At 35.2% G+C, this 23,406-nt stretch overlaps 1 protein-coding gene across 4 annotated transcripts; it reads right to left on the bottom strand.

Annotated features, from left to right (window-relative positions):
- Positions 1-6,606: 6,606 nt before the first annotated feature.
- Positions 6,607-19,012, bottom strand: LOC136230777 (protease Do-like 10, mitochondrial). Of its 4 annotated transcripts, none has more exons than XM_066019957.1 (9): positions 18,600-19,011; positions 17,506-17,751; positions 15,826-16,021; positions 15,218-15,477; positions 14,039-14,166; positions 13,092-13,295; positions 12,300-12,350; positions 10,705-10,924; positions 6,607-7,324 (listed from the first exon to the last, which is right to left on the bottom strand). In XM_066019957.1, exons 1-9 carry the CDS (start codon positions 18,940-18,942, stop codon positions 7,284-7,286), a joined length of 1,689 nt encoding a protein of 562 aa, XP_065876029.1. In that variant the 5' UTR covers positions 18,943-19,011; the 3' UTR covers positions 6,607-7,283. The 4 variants fall into 4 exon arrangements, with proteins under 4 accessions (XP_065876029.1, XP_065876030.1, XP_065876031.1 ...); XM_066019958.1 differs by having other exon boundaries at positions 6,608-7,268; XM_066019959.1 differs by lacking the exon at positions 6,607-7,324 and having other exon boundaries at positions 10,280-10,924; positions 18,600-19,010.
- Positions 19,013-23,406: the final 4,394 nt, after the last annotated feature.

The following is a 23,406-nucleotide window of genomic DNA, read 5'->3' on the forward strand; positions in this document are numbered from 1 at the left end:
TTAGGAAATATAAATTATAATTTGATTAGAATTGTGAATATATATATATATATATATATATAGAAAGAGAGAGAGAGGGGTTATAAATAATAATTATGTTCCTAATATTAATTAGTAAATATAATATGATTATATCTCTAAATAAATTATTATCTTAAGATAAATAAGTATTCTAATGAGATTAGAATTAGAAGTATTAATTATATCTAATATATTAGTAAATATAATATGAATATATCTCTAATTAAATTATTATCCTAACATAAATAAATATTTTAATGAGATTAGAATTAGAATTATTAATTATATTTATATTAGATATAAATAAAATTAATAATTATCTTTATTTACTTAAATAGTAACCCTAACGAGATTAGAATTCTAAATATAAATACCCCCTACTACTAAGAAATTCGGTCAACATAAGAATTACTTGAAATTCTTTCCAAACCTTACTCAAATAATTACTTCTCTAGTTCATTCGTTTTTTAGTTCTTGTGGATACCGTTGGAGACAATATATACTTGATTGTTATATTTGGTTTATTAAGAACGTATATTCTTTCAAGTTGTTCGTGTTCGTGAAAGGTGGTTGATAATATAAGTGAGCTATTCGTTTGCAACAGCAGACAGTTCTTCAATCAAAGGTACATGCATTTAAACTCTTTTAATATGAAATAATGATTAATAGATCTTTGGAAAGAGAAATAGATAAGAAAAATTATATTTCCGCGCCTACTTTATCTATTTTCCTTCACATAAACCATCTGCTTTCTAAATAATTTACAATAAACTTCTTGTAATCTTGTTGAGGTGTCGGTGCCATATTACCTACCCATCCACCAATGCACGCTTTTGTATAGTAAAATCTATATACACTATCCAAGTGCTTAGGCAGGTAGGATTCGTGTTTCAGTCTACTTCAAAAGGAAAAGCAAGATTCATCATTTTCACTTTCAAATATCGATGTCTTCACTCCGGAGGGCTTTGAACTGAGCCCTCCAATTAACTTAAGATGAGGACGCACAAAACTACCATGTTGCAAGTTTTTGGCATAGGAAGGTTTAAAGAAGTAACGAAATACCAACCTACCGGAAGCTAGTTGTCCGACATAATGAATACATGACCACCATTAGCCTCCACCCAGTACCGGATATTTGGGCTGGAGCCAGATTAAACTCTATAAGAACTTCGACGAAAAAAGGTAAGAGCGACAACCTCATCCTCTCATCTAATTGATCCTCGTACACAAACATCTCGTGCCGCTCACAGTGATCATTATCCCTCTCCTCCCTAGTTAGGCACCCATGATCAACAGCCGACCTTGTCGATATATGATCGCAATCGCCCCTAAATCTCTGTCAATGATGATTTTGTACGCATCATCCACTTTCTTGGATTTTGAAATCGACGATCGCTTAAATATATTATATCTAAGTTTGGTCAATTTTCTATTTCTCCTTGGCCCTCAAGCCCACATCATCTCTCCCAAGTCACAAAACACAACCCCATCAACCAACCTAGCCTCCATGTACACTTCGAATATCCCAACCATTATCACCCATTGGTTCTTGCGTAACTCCTCCATCAGGCTGTGGCAACACAGACGACATTTTAAGTTCTAGCTTCTTCTCTTTCTTACCTACTGCACTGGAAGTTAACAAAAATTTTATATCTTCTACCTCTTGATGTGACAAACCCTGCTCAATCTCCTCCACTTCCACCTCTACCCGAGGACTTTTTGAGCCAGGCAGCTCGCCGGTGGACATGCTATATCAAACTCACCTAAAGGCCTCTAAAGTAGGGGGAGTGGCACCAGAAGAAAGTAGAAGCAAAGGTAACAGACTGACCTCAAATTGCTCACTAAAACACCACCAAACTCTTTGCCAAAAAACGCAAAGAAACAACGATGCATAAAAATGGAAACAAGAATCAAAAGTGATAAAACAAACCAAACAGCCTGAATTTTCCTTTCCCTGTTTATAGCCGGAAAAGGATAAACTAATCGTTGTTCCACTTAATGCAAGCGCATATATTGGGAGACACATAGCTAATTATGACTGTTCATACCCACACTCATTAAATGCTTTATTTGTGTCACAATGACAGTTTAGCTCAGTCGTCCGTATTAAAACATGGAACATGTGTGACACATAAAGCTAAGCAAAAGACCCCACACTCGCTAGGATCACATAACATATCCTAATGGAACTTAATCTCGCACGTAGTGACTCAACTCGATGACTTGAAGAGGAGACTTTTGATAAAGGATATGAGCCCAAAAGAGATATTCAGCTCAATGTTACTGTTCCAATCCATGTGCTCCATCAACTACCTCTCACAACCAACAGGATGCGACGGTTGTGGCGATATCATAAGTTAACCCATAAGCATTTTTTTACATTCCTCGCTCATCAAAGGTTACCTATAAATAGGAAGACCCAACCCATGGTATATGACATGATTTCTCTATGGCGTTTCTGTTTACATTATTTCTCTGAGCGTTTCACTATTTTTATCGTTCTCTTACTGACTTGATCATCAGAGTTTTCATAAAGATCACTCCCCACGCAGGTACTGTAGACCAAACCCACCAGGAGGTAATCAATCTCAATTTCTCGTTTTATATATATATATATATATATATATATATATATATATATATAATTGAATATGCTTACAGTAATTAATTGATTAATTCTCTAAACTTGCTTAAAATAATTTACTAAGAGTTTGTTTGTTTTCAGTTGTTCATGTTTGCTGTTGCTGATATGTAGTATATATTAGTTGTTTTTTCTGCAAAAAGCACATGTTTCGGAATTTTACCAAATACTTTTTATCTTAAGTTTAGTACTGAAAGACAAAAAAAAAACAGTTCCGTAAAATAGAAACAAACGGATACTAAGGGTCTGTTTGGCTACTTGCTGTTTGTTGTTCATGTTTGTTGGTTCATGCTCCTGTTTGCTGTTTGCCTTTAGAAAAATGCTATTTTTTTCAAAAAGCAAATATTTCATGCTTTTGTAGAAAACTGCTCTTCAACTGTAAAAGTTAAACAGGAAATGTCTAACCAAACACTTCAAACTCTGTCTTTTAAACTGAAAAGGGAAACATGAGGTGAAAAATAGATAACCAAACACCTTCATTTTTTTTTTTTTTTTGCTTTAGTTATATAATTTTAAGTAAGTTTAGAAAACTAACGGAGTCAATTGGTATTTGTGGTGTAATTCATGGACTATCAATATATTAATCCTAAATATACTAATTGCATGCACGTATACATGTAAGTGAATGAGAAGAAGGCTAAATTGGAAGAGGTATAAAGTAGGAATATATAGGGAGGGAGGGAGGGAGGGGTTTAGAAGTGACATATGAGGTGAAAGGGAGTGTAGTAGAAGGTAGGGGGATATCCCGACACTCGCACACTTCTCTATATCATAGCTTTTGCATTTATTTCGGGTTGTCCCTCTGACCCCACTCTCTTCTTTTTTTCTACCTCCGAGTCCCCCATACCCTTCCCTCCTCTGACCCCACATTTATTATATCCGATTTGCCCAACTCAATGACATCTCATTTATTGGACAGCGCCAACACTATGCTATGCTATGCTCCATGAATTTAAACATTATGACTTGACTTATCCTTCTCTCTCTCCCTTGACTCTTCTTTCTTCCTCCTTGGACTTTGCCACTCACTCACACCCCCATTCGTTTTTTTATTAGTATAGTATTTTTAAATTTAAAAGCTTATAATGTCAAAGTGTAAATGGTTAAATCGTACTGTTGATAACTGAATTTTCGTGGTTATATCTCAAAATAGTTATTCAACTTTAATTTGTTTCAGTAAAATTATTCAATTTTAAATTTTATCTCAATAAAATCACTCCGGTGACTTCAAAAGAAAAAAGATACTGAAAAGATAACGTGACTACCACATCAGCACTAGTCAACTTTCACCGTTAACCAAAATGATACGTGGCTGCCACCTAGCTGATCGAAATGACACGCGGCTACCGCGTGCCATGTAGGTCGTGGCAGCCACATATCGTTTCGGTTAGATGTGAAAGTTGATTACTGTTGATGTGGTTGTCACGTCATTTTTTCGGTATCTTTTTTCTCTTGAAGTCGTTGGAGTGACTTTATTGAAATAAAATTCAAAATTGAATGATTTTACTGAAACAAATTAAAGCTAAATAACTATTTTAAGATAATCATGAAATTTCAGTTGATAAACAATAAGTTTAACCCTTTACACTTTGACATTGTTATAAATTAAAAACTTAAAACACTATGGTCGGATGCAAGATTAACTCCTTATAAAGGTTATGGGTTAAGCATCATGTCCATTGTAGAGCTTTTGCTAATCAGGGTAAAATCGGTAGCTAATCTATCGGTTTTAATTTTGTAAAGGGTTTCAAATTTACCGAATTTGAAAAGAAATCGGTAGATTGCTCAACTGTAAAACATTTCATCTCTCATATTAAAACACTATATTTCGACTTTGATTGTTTTACTTTTTCAAGACGCGTGCAATACACATTCCCGTGCAGTTTACTTTTTTGCAACCCAATTATTAACTTACTGCATTTTAAGCAAGTTTACAGCGAATTAGACTTTTTGAACAACTTCAGGGACGAATGATATATGAAGTCAATAATAAAATTTATGAATTTTTATGTATGTTTTGAAGTTTAGAAACCGTAAAGAAAATAAGATAAAAAAATTTAAGGATTATAAATGTAATTTATCCAAAAGAAATAAAGGATGTACAATAAATGTAAAAGATGGGGAAAGAACAAGTCATCTTTTATTTTTCTTCCTTGTGTAATAAATTATGTGCCTTTTGTCCCCCTCCCTCTCTTTTCGCTTTTAGCTTAGAAAATGTCGAATCACCATGACATTAATTTATATTTAAATGGTTAAATTATATATTTATATAAAAAAAGGTAAATTACTTTTGTTCAAAAAAAAAAAATATAAAAAAGGTAAATTACACCCATACCTACTGAACTCTATCTATTTTAATATTATGGTCACTTAACTTCAATTTTTAACGGTATGACTAATAAACTTTACATTTTTTAATATCGGTGGCCACTCAATGCCTCAAAACGATCGTTGACGAGTTAATGATATTCTAAGGAACTTTAATTCTTAAAAATTTTCGTTTTTAGGTCATTTAAGTGTTGTTTAGTTAGGAAAGAGAGTGAATTTTTAGAGACAGAAAGCTTCAAAAAATGGTATTTTGGAAATAAAATGTGGTTTCATATTAAATGTCGTTCTAAACGACTTTAATTCTTAAATATTTTTATTTTGAGGTCGTTAACAGTCATTTTAATGAATTAGTTAAAGTTGAATGGCAACCAGTATTAAATCCTCAAACTGATCTTACTTGAAATTATAAAAAATAATATTTTACCATTTCAAACGTTACATGTAAATTTATCCACTTAAAAGTGGATACTAAAATTGATGAAAATTTGAATTAGCTACTAACATATTTCTAAGAGAAACAATTTTAATTTATGTTTTTTCTCTACTGACAACAATGTAGGACGGGGACATGTATGTATTTATCATTCCGTCCCCAAATGTTTGCGGAACGATTTCGGAGAATCTCATTAAATTATTCGGAAATTTTTCCATTCCCATTCCCTCCCCATACGGTTTTGAGGAATCCCCATACCTAATAAAATAATAATATTAATTTTTATATATACAAAAATTAAATTATAATATTTCAAAAAAATAACCAAAAACATTTAATGTTGCGCTGGTTACATTATATAGTAACCAACAAACTGGTTACATAAATCTATAATCTGTAACCAGCAAACTGGTTACATAAATCTGTAACAATAACAATTGCTAGTTATATTGCCTCTGTACACATTTTTTTTAATAAAAAGTTACTAATTTATTATGAAACGTTGATTTAAAAATAATGGTTAGAAATTAAAATTAATAATTTTATTTGGGGATCTCCACGGGGATTTTTCGGGGATCTCCACAGGAATTTACACGGTAATGGGGCGAGGATCCCCACAGGACAGATATAGCAATCCCCATTTCCATTTAGGTTTTGGGGAAAAAAAATTCTCGTCCCTGTCCCTATCCCCATCCTCAATTTTTACAGTTATTCCCCCGTCGATTCGGATACCCGCGGTTTTCGGATAATCTTCTCTCCATTGCCACCCCTATACATAAATTTTAAATAAATAATTATAAGATTCCTGTATTTTTATTTAACTCACTAGTACTGTAGATCCATCATGTTATTATAAGGTCATTAGATTTTACCTTAATCAACTCTTTAGTTCCTTTATTTATTTTTATACATGAAAGTACAAAATTACCCCTAATTATACAAATAAAATAACTTATCTTCTAGTTTTCAAATTTAAACAAAATAGTTTTATGAAACTCATGTAGTATACACCAAAATTTTTATACTTGTGTATATTAATTATAAAAAAATCTTATACAGGTGTATATATACAAATTTGAAGATTTTATATAGCAATACTTAAGAGGAGAAATTCTATATTCTGCCAAAGCAATACTATCTCAATTAATTAATGTCATTTATATATATTTATTTCTTAACACGTAAAAATTCTCCACAAAAGAGTGAAAATTAATGTTATCTGAGAACGAGAGCGAGAGCGAGAGCGGAGCGAAAGCACACATAGGAGTATATTGATTAAGGTATTAAAAGAGAGGGAGATGGAGGATAGAATGATATGGATGCATACTAAAAATGGAATTTACACCCCAAAATCAGGATATAAGATACTTGAATCTTCGCGTGTAAATGTCGTTGATTCTATGGGATGGAGGAGAGTCTGGCAGTTAAATTTACCTCCGAATGTGAAGCACTTTTTATGGAAGTTTTGCGCGGGTTGTTTACCTCTAAGACATACGCTTCAGGCAAGAAGAATGGCTATTCAAATGGAGTGTTGTCTATGTCTGACCAATATCGAACACAGCTGACACTTATTTGCAGATTGCCCCTTCGCAGTTAGCTGCTGGGATAAGGCTCGTGTTACTGCTCCGATTGGTCTTCATGACACTGCTGCAGATTGGTTCTTCGAGCAATGTAAATCAGCATCTGATACTGATCTTATTAAAACTGTGCTGGTTTTTTATACGATCTGGCAGCAACGTAACACACTGATGTGGAAGGGAGTGGTGCGGCAGCCTGTTGTATGTTGGACGCGTTGTCTGGGATTTTATGAGGAGTGGAAATCACACAATCTGCAGGTCCAATCAACTATCGATACAACCCTTATAAGAGACGTGTTTTGTGATGTTTAATAAAGTTTATCTCTGTTTAAAAAAAAAAAAGAAGAGAGGGTAAAATAGAATTATGGAGATAAGGATACGGTACCAAATAGCTTCAACAATTTTGGGGATTAGTTTTCATATACAAAAACATTGAAATTTCAATATCAATATTTATCAAACCGCGTAATGGAAAACCTCACTAATAGAAATTCACACATCATAATTATGTAGTTAAGATAGAAACTGTATTGCTTTGTAGACATGTACTAAATTAACTATTTTTCAAAAACCTAGAGGCTATTTTGACAACTTACCCTAATAATTAGAGTAGTCAAACCCAAAAATAAGTCAACCCATACCATGGCAATCTTTTTCTAATAGTTACACCTGTTCATGGCCGGACTCGGATCGGACCTATCGGGCTTTTATATGAAAATGCTCAATCCAAACCCAACGCAACTCACTATTAATTTAGACAGCTCAAACCAGATTGGATTCGGGTTTAAAAATCAAATCCAGAACCCAAATATATGCATAAATTTTAATTATAAAAAATAAAATTGATGCTTAAAATTAAATATTTAATATATAAATTAATAATTAATATTAATTGGTGGACCGGACGAAACCGACCCTTACTATTTTTTTATCAATCCCAAGCCTACTAAAAAATAGACGGATTTTAATAGGTATATAATCAATTTTAATTGTCTAAACCTGGCGCAAGAGACACAGGTCTGGACAGACCAGACGGATACCCGGATCTGTAGACATCTACAAATAAATAGTTAACCTTGAAATATTCCAACTTTACTATTAGGTTCAATGATTTTAAATTAAAAAAAAAAATCAGCTATTAAAGTATAAAAAACGCTTACGTCGAAGAATCATACATTTACCCTCAAAAATAGTTCATAACTATTTTTTTTTTAAATAAAATTCAAATTTGCTCCTATTATTTTTTGAAATGGTAAAAAAAATCTTCAACGGTCCAAAGAAAAACCAATTTTCTCTCTATGTAATTTAAAAAATTTAACAGGCTAATTTGACTATTATATTAAAACCTTCCAAACATCAATTATGTTTAAAATAATAAAAAATCATTCCTAACCTTCCGAAACAAGATCAAATTTTTTTTTACCCTTATGTAATGAAAAAGCAAAAGGATGCAATGGTGCGAGATAGAAGAAAGCGTAAGCAAACTTGGAAGAAGGTAATTGAGAGTGATATGAGTTTATTGGAGATTGAGGAAAATATAACAGTGGATAAGACGAAGTGGAGGAACATAATTTATATGGCTGACACGACTTGATTTCACGATTTCGTATGACAGTTCATGTTAGCCATTCCCGAATCATTTCAAGACTAAGGATTTGTTGTTGTTGTTGTTTTGTAATGAAAAAATTTAAACAAGTTAGTTTGACTATTATTTGATTGCTATATCCAACCTTCCAAACATCAATTATGTTTAAAATGTTTTATATATTACCAACACAGTTACAAACAACTTGCAAAAATATTAACAACCAAATCTGTCACGTATAAATTAAAATAGGTCCATGTAAATGATCGAGGCCTCACAAAAACACAGCCAAAATGTCTAAAATCTTTACACATTTACAAACCACATGTCAAAATGCAAAAAACTACCTCAGTTTATCGATGAATTTGTTTAGAACGTTCAATGTGATAGTAAAATCACCATCAAATCAGGCCCTTAAAATTTTGGTTAATTAGAGTAAAATTGATCTTGGAAATATTATGGATAAAGTTTTACCATTGGGTATATTAAAAATAAATCTACACTTTCTTAAAAACAAATGATCACATGAAAACAATATATGTATTACCAAATACACTTGTGGTATCAATTAGCATTAGCTCAATAAGAGCGCATAAATTTCATATTAAGTCTCATCTCCCAAAAATTAAAATTAACAATAAGAAAAATAGAATTAAGGGTAAATAATTTATTAGTCAATTCCTTTTTATCTAACACAATGTTAAGTTTTCTTATTTTGAAAAAGATATTATAAGGTCTTTATCTTTTGTCACTGTTAACCCTTTGGTCATTCTGTCTATTTTTCTTACTTCAACAGTTATATTTAGCATAAACAGACAGAAAATAACATGGTCATTTTGTATCGTACTATGACTGTCCTAAAAGCTAAACTATGTTCGGTTAAAAATCTAAAAAAAAATAGACAAAAGGACCGAAAAGTTAATATTGCCAAAAGATAGAGACCTTGTAATATATTTTTCAAAATAAAAAAACTAACCAGTATGTTACGTAAAAAGGTAGAGACTAATAAATTATTTACCCTAGAATTAATTTAGTGTTCATTAATTCTAGACTTAATGTATATTTACATCCTTAAACTTGAAAGTTTTGCCTATTGGCACCCTACACTTTTAAAATAACCTATCACATTTATAGTTGGCTTTAAAAACCTCCCACACACCTATAGTTGACTTTAAAAATCTATAGCTCATTCGGACCTCTTGAACACAAAATTATTGATAACAGATGAAGTAGCATACGGAACGAACTCATGCACTTTTGTTTTTTCTATAGCACGTACATGCCACCTCATTTGCCAAAGATGACAGATCAACAATTTTGTGAGGTCCGAATAAGCCAACTATAGGTGTGTAATAGGTTCTTAAAGCCAACTATAGGTGTATAATAGGTTTTTAAAGCCAACTATGTGTGGTAGGTTATTTTAAAGGTTTATGAGTACCAATAGGGAAAACTTGTCAAGTTTAAGGGTGTAATACTTTTAATTCTACCAGTGTTCATTAATAACACAATATTTTAAAAAATTGAATCTTTAAAATTAGTGAAACAATATTATATCACTCGGGCGAATCTTCGACTACTATCATATAATATATTATTTTAATTAAATAAGAACCACTTTTTATAAGAGGGACATGAAAGGAGACAAGGGATTTGCAACAGCATAGTTTCTACCAAATATATTACCAAATACAAACTAAAAAATGGTGGCACCAATTAGCATTAGCTCAATAAGGGGGCATAGATTTCACATTAGTAAGTCTCATCTCCCAAACAAAATTAAAATTAACAAAAAAACTAAAAAATTATAGATGACCAAAACTTTATCAAATTAAGAGGAAGAAATTTTGCAATGAATTAAAAATAGGTAAATTCCAAAAATATTTCATGTGGTTACACGAATTGTCAAACGCATATTTATGTTTTTTTTTTCTTTTTTGCAATCAAGAGATAACTAAAATTCCCCGCTTTGCTAAAAACGAGTATATTTTAGTTTGACACTCTGAAAATTGCCAAAATAAAAATTTCCGAGAATTAAAATTGTTTTCTCGTAACCAAATGATTTTTTTTTTTTTTTGGAATTTACCCTTAAAAATATTGGAGAATTAGCAGGAGGATTCACCTGTCAATTTGGTTTGTTGATCAGTAAGGTCAGTAGACATAGCAGAAGGAATTCTGTGGCGTTCCAAAATTTTGGAAGTAGCTATTTTAGCAGAGTTGTAATTTAATACGATTACTCTGTCTTCATCCAAATCGAACTTCAAACTTTTTGCAGTACATTCTTCAACAATCTCACATAAATGCTTCAAATTTTCAACTTCTACTCCATTCACTTTCTTAACCTGTAGGATTCATAATTGTTAGAACAATGGCTGCTCTCAAAAGACAATGAATTAATATATTAGGAGCTACCTGAATTTGCCAAAAGAGTTTATTCGCCTCCTGAACTTACAGATCTCGTTAATTGTCTGAACTTGCTTAAAGTGACATTATTAACTCTCTAAGTCTACGGGGCAGAACAAGATTGGTTTTGGACAAATTGAAATGTATCATTTTAAGCAAGTTCAAAGGCCAATTGATCAGTGTAAATAAGTTTAATTAGCTAATAGATCACTTTAAACAAATTAAAGTGGTTAATCATTTTAAGCATATTTTGTAAGTTTAGAAGGCGAATCAACTTTTAGAGCCCAGTTCAGGGGCTATTGATTTATTAAACCCAAATGATTAATATATTAGGAGCTCCATGAACTTGGCCAAAAAAGTTGATTGGCACCTTAATTTACAGAGTGTGTCGTTAGTCCCTGAACTTGCTTAAAGTGACAGATTAACTCCCTAAGTCTACGTGGTAGAACAAGATTGATTTTGGACAAATTAAAATGTATATCACTTTAAGCAAGTTCAAGGAGCAATTGATTACTGTAAGTAAGTTCAAGAGGCTAATAGGTCACTTTAAACAAATTAAGGCGGTTAACAGGTCATTTTATGCAAGTTCAGCGATTGACAAGATACTTTGTAAATTTATGGGCCAATCGACTTTTTGAATCTAAGTTCAGGGAGCTATTGGACAAATTGAAATGTATATCACTTTAAGCAAGTTCAAGGGCCAATTGATCACCATAAGTAAGTTCAAGGGGCTAATAGGTCACTTTAAACAAATTAAAGTGGTCAATAGGCCATTTTAAACAAGTTGAGGGAGATTAACGAGATATTTTGTAAATTTAGAAGGCTAATCAACTTTTTGAGTCAAAATTCAGGGCTATTGATGTATTAAGGCAAAGACAAATCTTTTACTTTCATGGTTGGTACCTTTACCATTGTCAAAAGCAATGGCGTCACTTATTTATAAGCTAGGTCAATTTTGGACATCATTCAATAATGCAGATACTTTGTTCTCATGTTATGCACTAGTTACATATCAGTTGGTTCAAAAATAAAACATTTTGCGTCTTTTGTAACTTTAAAATAGAGTTTAGATGAAATATTTAGATTGGAAAAAAAAATCCAACACGTGCAAAATTCGAGATAATTTTTTTATATTATTTTTTATGTATATCATCTATATGTAGAGCTGGAAATAACAAGATACGTGTTTAAGGAAAGTGTTTCGTTAATGATCTACGAAATTGACTCATTTTGTCAACATTTGGCCCTTAGTTGCACCATATATCATATCTCAAACTAAATTAACATACTGTGACTAAAGAGAAACATGCCAACCTGAAGTTCAGCAAGACGCTCATATCCTGCATTTATATCATCCATCAGTACCTGAGATATTATTTCTTATTAGTGTGGGTAGCAATATTAGAAAACTAGTGTACTGTAATCCAGCCGAGCCGAATCAAACTTTGGCCTGCTCATGCTCGGCACGTCTGAAAATTGATGACCTCTAGCTCGAGCTCAATGTTTGTGGGCTGCTCGCGAGCAACTAGCAAGCAGCTCATTAATTATGTGCATTTGAAATTTCTTTAATACTGAAACCTACAAAATTAAAATTTACATAAAACTAGGTTGTTTTACATTTCCCCTTTTATAGAATACTACTACTAAAAAAAATCGAACCAAGCTTGCTCACTAGCGTGTTCATGAACATTATAATCAAGTTTGTCTATAAGTTTGTTCATAAACCTATAACCGAGCCGAGTTTCCACGTGCTCAGACTCGTCTCATTTATAAATCGAGCCGAACATTATTGAGCTTATCGAGCCGAACGCAGCGGCTCGGCTCATTTACAGCCCTAAGTGTATGTCCATCCAAGTTCTGTTATCATCTTGACTGAGATTTTTCTTTGAATATGCAATTCAGTTTATGGAAAATAACTTCAACTCGCCAAAATCTTACCTTTATGTTTTCCTATAACATTTATCAACTGTGATTCAGATACTTCATGGAAAATTTACTTTCTCAGAGTATAGGAATAATCCAAACTCGCTCTTTTTTCTAGTTAGAAACTTGTTTCATCAAAACACAACAATTTATAATCAAAGTTGTCAATGAAGCAATGCAAACCTGGGAAAGAATGACAAGTTGTTGGCCAGACTTTTTTGGTAGTTCCCTCAGTGCTCGTTCACACAATCGACGAGGTGAACTATTATACCAGTCTTCTCCATACTCATGAAGATAAGGCTGTGTAAGTGGCACAAATACCAGACCAGCAAAAATATAGTAACTAGGAAGCTTGTCAAATTGATGAACTGGAACTAATGGCTGCAACTGCAAAATCCACAAAATTAAGGTGTTAATTACAAAACAAACAATAGAAAGGTAAAATGGTGATGACAACGATGATTAAGAAAAACAAGAAACCAAGGAAGCACCGACACAAGTACTCGTACAGGTTCAGGTGCGGCGAACGGCATTTTAACAAATATGAGACACAGGTACGGCGGTGACATGCCAATTTGAAAACAGTTTTACTTCAAGAACTATAGCACTACTAACACTATGACCTCCAAACCTCATTCCGTGTCATAGAAGTCCTTGAGGTTTGTATTATACCAACATTAAAGTCCAAATTAAAGAAAATTCATTAAAAATTAACGAAGTGATGACCTGGAAATAAGTATTTGACCAGAATTTATGGTGATATGGATAAAAGAAAGCCAGCAATGTAGTCAACCTTGTTCAGGTAATCACTTCATTAATTTTTAAATGGATTTTCTCTGATTTGATCTTTAATGTTAGTATAGAGTAAAGTTTAAGGACTTTTATATCAAGAAATGAAGTTCAGGGACCATAATGTTAGTAGATATAGTTCAAGGGTCATGGATGTATTTTACCCAAAACAAAAATAGTCAATGATTTAAAAGGGTGGGGTAGAAATTATGGATCATGAATTACTATATGTTCAATAAACTATTTCTTTACTTCAATTTTTTACAGAAAGATTATATCAGTTGGCATGATAACATAATAAAAATGAATCTGTGATGACAACATAACAAAATATTACTTACAGGTCTGCAAGTGATTTTGAGTTCTTGCACGTCTCCATCCCTCAAGATTCTTATTAGAGCAGTTTCATCAGGTTTCTTCATAGATACCAAGTGATCAAATGTAATCCGTTCTCTATTTCGGAAAGGAACTGTATAGGTTATGATACATTCAACATTAAGAACAAAAGGGCAAATAATTATGTGTTTGAATAAACACTATAAAGAGAATAAAAAAAACTATCCTAATTACAAGCTTAGAAAATGCCTTTAGCCTTGTTTAAGATATTAGAAAAGCTACAGAAATATATCAACTACCACGAGAATCTTTGCAGTTCCAGCCATGATGTTATGGGGAAATTACTGCAGGGACTCGGTCTTCACAAGGACCCCCCACCCCACCCCCCCAAATAGGGGAAACGAGTGTCGTTTTTTTCAGATGGAAATACAAGGTAATGCTACCCCTTAGGAGAAACTAATCTCCCTCTCTACCAAAAAGGTTAGTGCCCTGCAAAAGCAGAAAGAACAATCTCAAAATCAGCCTACCTCACACTTTCCTATCTCACTGTATATAATAGAAAGGTGTACCTAGCCTGCCAGCTCATCACTTGGCTAAACTAACTCATTCCCCAAAATGCCCTACTAATAACTAACTCCCTTAAGTTTCCTTTTCTGCCCCTGTCTTTTTGGACTTCTTCCTCTCATACACCTGTAAAGGTTTAGGCCCACTGTTAATGTCTAAAACAGTCCGTTTGTAGTTTGTTCTCTATCATTACCGCCCCCCTCAAAATATGTCTTGTCCTCAAGACATAAGGAAGGATATTCACTCTTGATAACGAATTCGTCTTCCCATGTGGCATCCTCGACACCTTTGGAACTCCATTGAATCAGCCATTGAGACACAGAATCGCCATGCACAGCATTACACTGTTCAATGATGACCCTTTATTAACAAACATTTGTAGGTTAATATATTTCCTTTGTGATGATGAGTTGGAAGCCAATCAGCATTGATGAAAACCGCAATTCAAGAAAAAGAAAAAATCACTTAGTGAACCAGAGAGCCATATTTTCTTGTTTTTTTTTTTTAACAAATATTATATAAAACTGACGACAATTGGAAGCCAGAAAAGGAAGGATGAGAAATAAGGATCTGACAGAACTTTAGATTACATAGTTATGAATAAAGATGTACGTGAATACCTGTTCCATCATTTGCAATTGGTACACCATCAAATGCCAGGATAATATCATCTTTTCTTAGAACTTTATATGCATCCGATAAAGGATTAATTTTGCTCACAAGTACCCCAGTCATTTCAGGAAGCATACCAAAGTGCTCTCTCAGTTGAATATTTTCAGTTGGTTGGCATGACAGACCCAGAGAGCAGAACCCCACATATGTTCCATTTTCCTTAACTCCAGCTATGAAGTGCTTAATTACAGGAACAGGAATTATGTAACTGAAAATTAGAAAATAGGAATAAGTACTAACTAAAACTTGGAATATAGAGCAATAGATTATTTCAAAAAAAATTGAAGGAAAAAACAATGATATACGGCTTAGAAAGACGGCTATATATGTTTTACTGTCATATAAAAGGTGTGATCATGAACGGAAAATAACCAATTCCATTCCCAAAATCGGGAATCCTATGCTTGGAAATTATCCAGGACAACAGAAAGCTAGTTTAACATAATATAGCATATGAAAGATGACCCGAAACCTCATCAGTCATCACCCAAACATTAAAATATGTGAAGAAAACATATACTTAGATATTATATCTAAACCAAAAGCCCCAACTCACCCAATGTTCTCAGCACCTGAAAGATTTTGAAAAGCTACGCCGGCAACTTTATTGCCCATTATTGCTGGGCCACCGCTATTTCCTGGATTTATGGCAGCATCAATTTGTATTGCCATTAGCTGGGTTGCACCATGTACATATTGTGTGGGTTCAACTCTGGAAACAACACCTTTAGTCACAGAAATGTTGTCACCACCTGCCAGAAAGTAAAAAGACTGTGAGTTCCTAGCACGTATCTTCTCTCTGCCTTAGATAATAAAGTAGTAACACCATTAACTTATGTACTGAAATAGACATGCTTGTATTACTCAATGGATACCAAGAGCTCAAAATTTTTCAATCCCAAATAAAGCTCTGATCTACAAAACCTAGACCATAAATTAGGTGTCTAGAGCCAAACTAGCTTTTTCTCAAATGCCTTGTCTGCATCATGCATAAAAACTTTGGACATAACCAAAATTTTCGACACAATTGTTGAAGTCTCTCAACCAAAATCTCAGTCATGAACACAACTTTAATTTAGAAGGGATTAATACCTCAAAAAGTAATGGCACGTACGTAGTATCTAAACTCCACTTACCACAATTTCAGCCTACCCTTATATCCACCTTGCAGAATAGTGTGAAAATTATTCATTCTAAAGCAGGGTATCAACCATATTAATTCCTTTTATCGATCTGTTTATGAATTGATTCAGTTGATAACAATAATCTTAAGAAAGTAACAATGGGCATATGGTCTTTACTTATCATTTCTAAATTATTATATAGCAACTGTTACTGCTCTAAATTAGAAGTTCAACCATAAGTCTCCTTTTCCTTCTTTTTTTAACCCCAAGATTAAGACAGCAATCTGAACAAGTCAAAATTAAATAAATAAAAGAACAGCTTTGTTATCATTATTATTTTCTACTACTGACACTTGGCTTGCATTTATATATTAAAGAAAGTAGCCCGAGCTATTTTAACTAATAGATTTAAGAAACCAGATTTTTGTTAATATAGAATCACTGAGATTTCAAATTGAATAAACCCAACAGATAAAATTTGCTCCTTGACCATCAGAACATTTATGATAACTATCTGATTCTCTCCATAAAATAAAGAGTACTTACAAATTTTATGCTGAGTACAAAACTACACATATTAATAACAAAACCTTGCCAAGGTTCTTATAAACTTCTTTAAAGAAAGGACGGATGCCTCGTATGCATAGTTGATCTTCACTAGAACCTAAATAACATTGTGTTGTCTATGTTGATCTTCTATGTTTTTTCTCGTTTCCCTTCTTAGTACTAAACATGGTGTTCTTCATGCTTAAAGTCTATTATTAACCACGAATGTAACCGAACCCTGAAAACAATTGTAATTCTAATCTCATTCCACAGTTTTAAAAGCTAATCTTTGCAAGCTATTCTAACCAAATCACTCAAACAAGGAATGCAACTTGAAAATTAAAGAAAATATGATCTTCAATAAGTTCAAATTTTACTTGGGGAAAAACAATGGAGAAAGAGAGACAGAGTAGTAGTAGTAGTAGTAGACACTAAATAGTTTGCAGGACTGTAAATCAGATGTTTGCATAGATTATATTGGCTAGCTAAGCAACCACTAATTTAGAAATTAGAACAGCTACAGCATGATATATGTGTACTAGATGCACTGATAAATTATATTATACCTTGAGGGTATCCAACAACAGCAACAGCTTCTTGCAGAAATGGAATGTCTCCTAGCTCCAAGAAACTCATGCCCTGCCAAAACTCTTCACTTTCGACTACCAGAATAGCTAAATCACATTCATGGCCGATAGCTTGTATTTCCGCTCTATATTTAGTGGGAGACCCATGTTTTCTCACAAGGACAAATGTGTGATCAGCCACCACATGAGCATTCGTAAGTATCTTTTTTCCATGAATAGAAAAACCTGCATTATGAGAAGATCTTAACTTCAATAAAAAAAAAAATGAGCAATGTTCATCTACTTCTAGGTTTAATGATGGACTGATGGTGTATTGCATAACTCAGAGTAAAAATCCAGTACGTATCTTTCAAATGAAGAAGGCTAAATTTGTATCTAGAACATAAATAGATATGATTCCAGTGCATCTCCCAATATCAATTGTGTTTGTATAAATCATTTTGGCCTAAACCATATGGAGCCCCCAGAACTTAACAATTTTGGTCACTTTGCCCCCTGAACTTACGAGACGACCTATTTACACCCTCAAGTATTTAAAAGTGGTATTAGCAACCTCCTCTTTTCATTATAACGGAAACAATCATGACATGTTCTCGTTGCAAGCACCAGTGTCGTAATAAAAAGGGTTGTGCACTACTAAAACAAGCTACAAATCAGGTTAGTACAGAGAACACAAGTTTTCTCCTAAAAATTGCATATAGCTTTAAATCCTTCTAAATCGTCTACATATATGCAGGGGGCAAAATGACCAAAATTGACAAGTTCAGGAGCTGGTTATGGTTTATGCCAATCATTTTTAATTCAATATTACAAATTTGCATTTGATAATGTAGTTCAAGTTGCACAGAAACATATTTGGAAGCAAAAACATATGATTCAATCAAATAAAAAAAATTAAAGGAGTCTCTACGAGATTGAGCAGTGCTAAGATATGGTTATGGCGCCAAATCATGCTACGAACACCAAACAGGGAGATAATAAGGATCTTATTTCTAGTAATTAGCAATGCAACTTGCAAGATAAAACTGAAAATAGCAAGTGTTCAGAAGTAATTTAAGAATGCTTTTACATACCGGAACCCATGTTTTCGCGCTGAGGCTTATTCTGCCAAGGAAGGAAGTAGTTGGGGCTGCTACATACTGTAAAGATCTTCACCACCGAATCAAGTGCTATCTCTATCGCCGAATATGTATCAGTTTCATTCAGTTGAGAACGACTATTCGCAAATGAACAAAAGGAGGAAGACGAGGTTGCAACTTGAGCTGCAGGGATAGTTCCTCTAGGTTGTAACAAGCCATTGACAAAGAAATGGGTGACATTTTTCGAAATTGATGGCAAAGAACTGCTCTGATATCTGATGCAACAAGCGTATGAAGAGCACAGCCTCCGCGCCGTTCGGGCAGATGAACTTAGCATCGTCGCTTTCGGCCGTGCCTAAGCAAGCATGGAAGGATCTTTTCCTTGAACTAGTGAAATCGCCGGGTCGGGTCGGAGTAAAAATGCCCGTATACAAAGTGGATATCAAAGGGTGTATTGTATTAATATTTGGGGGAAAAATTACAAAACTGGATCGAATGAGAGACTCATTTACTCAACCTACTACATATCTAGACTGTTTTTGTGTAACTTTTTCATAATACCCTCAATATTTACGACGCGGCTGTCTCCTTCCCGTCTGACTTCGCAAATTCTAGCATATGCAAAGCCTGCAAAGCTAATGTTTAGTTTAGTTGATGATTTTAATTAGCATATGTAAAGTCTGGTTGTGTTTTTAACAAAATTCGCTAAGTGGTATATAACAAAAAATGTCAAACAATAACGGATTCTAACATTAAAATCATAACATTATCAAAATTTACAACAAAATTGTCACAATAAACTCCTAACAAATCACTTCATAATGCATAGACTCTTATTCACCACCGATGGATGGACGTGTCTCACGGTACAAGCTCTTATTCACCACCGATGGATAGAAGTCTAGGCCTTTTGGGATGGATGTCTTTCACAGCACCCCAGCCGCCACCTTCTAGAAATGAATATTATGTATTCAACCACCTTGAGAAAAATTAATCGTGTTAGGTAGAAAAAATGATGATTTGGCTTTACGAAATGAGGATTCGCTAAATATGTGAAAATAAATGTGCAAGGAAGATGTTGATTTTACTTAACGAAACGATGATTTCGCGACGTCTGCGAGGAGAAATGTGACGCTCTGACTTCACGAAACGATGGTTACGCGAAGTCTGCGGGAGAAATTTATCGAATTACCTCGCAAACTTCGCGTAATCATCGTTTCGCGAAGTTAAATCGATAAATTTCTCCCCGCGGACTTCGCAAAAACGGCATATGCTAAGTGAATTTATGGAAGAAAAAAACGCAGAGAAAATAGTATATACTTATATTTTTTGACAAAAACAATATGATAAACTGAGAAAAACGATGAAAATAACGTAGAATCACCATTTCTTCGATGGTCACAAGAAGAAAGAAACGAGCAGGAAATGGAACATGAAGAACCATGGCTTCGTTTTCTAGGATTAGGAAGATGAGGAATCAAAAGATGAAGAGAGGAAGAAGAGAAATACATGGTGATTTGGAGAAACGGTACAGATTTCGTGCAATTTAAAGGAAGATAGGAAGATCAAAAGTATGGGAATCATTAATGGAAGAGCTGCCAACCGTTTCGCGTAACCAAGGAGAAGGGGGAAGAGGAAAGGTTAGGGGTATTATGGAAAAATCACACAAAAACAATCTAGATATGTAGTAGGTTGAGTAAATGAGTTAAATATGTAAATGGGTCTTCCATTTGATCCAATTTTATAATTTTCCCATATTTGGGATAGTGAGCGACTATATACCGCCCCCCTAATTCCGGTTCACCATATTGCCCTTCTCATTATTTCAAACAAGAAATTTGAAAATTCCAAATCTTCTCTACTTTCTTTCCGTTTTCAAAAATCCGACCTAAAACGACATGGCACAAAAAGTAGGCAAGGGCAAAGGATACATGGGTATTACGGTAAGTTTTTCCGTTCAAATAATTAACGAATTCATGATTTTTGGCTCCGAAATCGGAAAAAAAATCAGAAATCGCACCAGACGGGTGCGATTTACTTGTTCCGCCTACGGTGGAACGCACGAACTGTGCGTTCCACCGTAGGTGGAACAAGTACGCGCCGCGCGATCCACCTTATGGTGGAGCGCGCGGCGCACGCGCTCCACCATAAGGTGGATCGCGCGGCGCACGCGTTTGGCCTACGGGCCAAACGTTTGCGGCGCACCAGTCGGCCCTATGGCCGACTGGTGTGCCGCACCCGTTTGGCCCGTCGGCCAGGTGGTGTAAGCCACCCGCCTAGGCCAAAAAGGGCCAAATTTTGTTTTTTTTTTTAAAAAAAATTGTACGGACCGGGCGTAGGCAGACCCGAACACATAAAAAATAAAAAATTTATGGTAAATTGAATATAATAAATAAATAATATTACAGGATGAGGCGGGATCTGACCGTAGACACACGTCTTCACGTCCTGTTACTGCATCTGCTCGGCGGGAGCGGACGGAGCAGCAGCGGTTCATGGCGGACGCCCGGAGGGCACATGCAGCACAGGCGGAGCGTGCTGAGGGACAGGATGAGGCGGTTGATATAGAGATGGACGGAGATGACTCTATGCCTCGTCCTAGTTCTGATACTATCCCCATCCATTGTGGCGTCGTGACGAGGGGTCGAGACGGACGATTTTCTTCTACCGCAGGATCGTCTTCTGGTAAGAGAAATTTAAAAATCTGCTTATTTTTATTTGTTTTAATCGTGATTATTGGAAAATATACCAAAAATTTAATGTAAACCGTTTACTGTAATTTCAGGTAGCAGCAAGCGATCAAGGAGTGCTACAGAGGATGACTGGGTTGTGAAGGACCCCGTACCCGGGGGTCCATTTGATGGTGCTGTGATCCCGAGCTTTCTGGGACATGTTGCATGTGCTATCTGGGCCGGTCAGGATAGGGGCGTCCTTAGGTGTCATACCAGATCAGGGTATTGCTCGAAGCTGAGATTATGGTACAGTGGTTCTTCCAGGACAATTCAGTCGCGTATCGAGTCATCTGGCATGTTCTATTTACCTGGTATTATGCACAGTCACATAGATGCTGCTCTGATCACGACATTTGTAGAGCGGTGGCAGCCAGACACGTCATCATTTCACATGCCGTTTGGCGAGATGACCATTTTGATGCATGATGTGTGGGAGATATTGCGCATCCCCGTAGATGGTGCCATGGTGACTGCTGATGCGAGTATTGATGAGCTTAATGAGTGCGTGATGGATTTGTTTGGGATGACTTGGGTTGAGTTAGATGCCCGTCACTATACTGCTGGTGGTATACGAGCCGCTTCCGTCATGGAGCACTGTAGAGGTGATCGGATTCCTGAGACCCAGGCTATAGCTTGGACGTGGCTGATGCTCGGTTCCACCTTGTTCGTAGACAAGAGTGGTGACCGCATCCGACCTTCTTGTCTGTTAGAGGTGCAGGACTCGGCAGTTGGAGCCGTTGGACTTTCTTGGGGATCAGCTGCACTAGCATATCTATACCGTCATCTTGGTATTACCTGATGAGGCACCATTATGTACCGAGGATGACGAGCTAATTCTACCACTTCTACCACGACTCCTAGATGAACTAGTAGAACGAGCCCGTCCACGACGAGTTTCATTGTATTCCCAAGAACTCGGCATACGTTTTGTGGATTTGCTCACCTTAGGTCGCCCTCGCACGTGAATTTTGACATCGTGTTCGGTGTACTGAGCTTGATCAGGGTGTAGTTGATCATGGATAAACATTGAAATATTACGCATTAAGGATGGGTTGCCTTTAGAGACCTGGTCCACTAAGGACTGAAAATATCGCTGATCCTCGTTCAGATCATTACGCCCGTCATTTTCATCAGTGTGACCATGATTGATTAAAAGTGTTCTCCAAAACACGTGAACACTCTCAGTACTGATCATTTGTTCCAGATCACAAGCTCGTTTCAACTCGCATGCACATGGTATCTGATGCGATGTTCTCAATACACAACCGCAACGCACGTACACTTCATGGCTCAACCCTCTCACGCGCTCTAACTCTTCATTCAGCAACTACAGACAGTAGTGAGAGATTTTGAATACAAGTTGGCTTAATGGGCGTCCGGCGAAAGTGACTGCTTGACGAAGCCGGGACTGCTCAAGCATGTACCTGATACGAAGACAAAATTATTATTAGTTAGTGAAATGATACAACCATAAATGCAACTTCCTAAATTGCAGTAGAAGAAATTGCAAATACCTTATATTGGTTGCTTGTGATTCAATCTGCTTGTGAACCTTCTGCCATACCGTGTCAAGGGAGCCAGTTGCCGTATTGATCCATTGCTTTAGACTAGCACGTTCGCTCTCCACTCGACAAGTAGTTGTGTTGCCAAAATGTAGGAACTCCTTTGTCCAAGCAACAACAAACTTCTCCTTATGCACCAACCACGTTTCCTCAACATACGAGATAATATTTTTGTACCTGCTCATCTTATCCTTCATCATCATAAGATTGGTCTCGTACTCCTCAATGGTTAATGATTGTAATATTGTTCTCCATCTGCCATTCTTGAATTTAGAGGCAAGGCCTTTATCTCCCAAAATTCTATACACCCGATCTTCCACATCCTTATTTATATGCCAAGTGCATAGCAAGTGCGCTGCTTGTGGAAAAACTTCTTGGATCGGCTTTAATAACCCAAGCTCCCTGTCACTAACAACAACGGTCGGGTTAAGATCATCCCCAATCAAAATCTTCAGCCTTTGCAAAATCCAACGATAGCTCCCGTCGGTCTCGTCTTTAACAATAGCA

Source organism: Euphorbia lathyris, chromosome 5, assembly GCF_963576675.1.
Source record: "Euphorbia lathyris chromosome 5, ddEupLath1.1, whole genome shotgun sequence".
Lineage (NCBI taxonomy): Eukaryota > Viridiplantae > Streptophyta > Magnoliopsida > Malpighiales > Euphorbiaceae > Euphorbia > Euphorbia lathyris.

Coding starts and splice junctions, on each gene's coding strand:
- LOC136230777 (XM_066019957.1), bottom strand. CDS start 18,942: ATGCTAAGTTCATCTGCCCGAACGGCGCGGAGGCTGTGCTCTTCATAC. Junction 13,296..14,038: donor TCAAAATCACTTGCAGACCT/GTAAGTAATATT, acceptor TGGATTTTGCAG/TTGCAGCCATTAGTTCCAGT. Junction 7,325..10,704: donor TCAACAAACCAAATTGACAG/GTGAATCCTCCT, acceptor TTTTTTAAACAG/AGATAAACTTTATTAAACAT.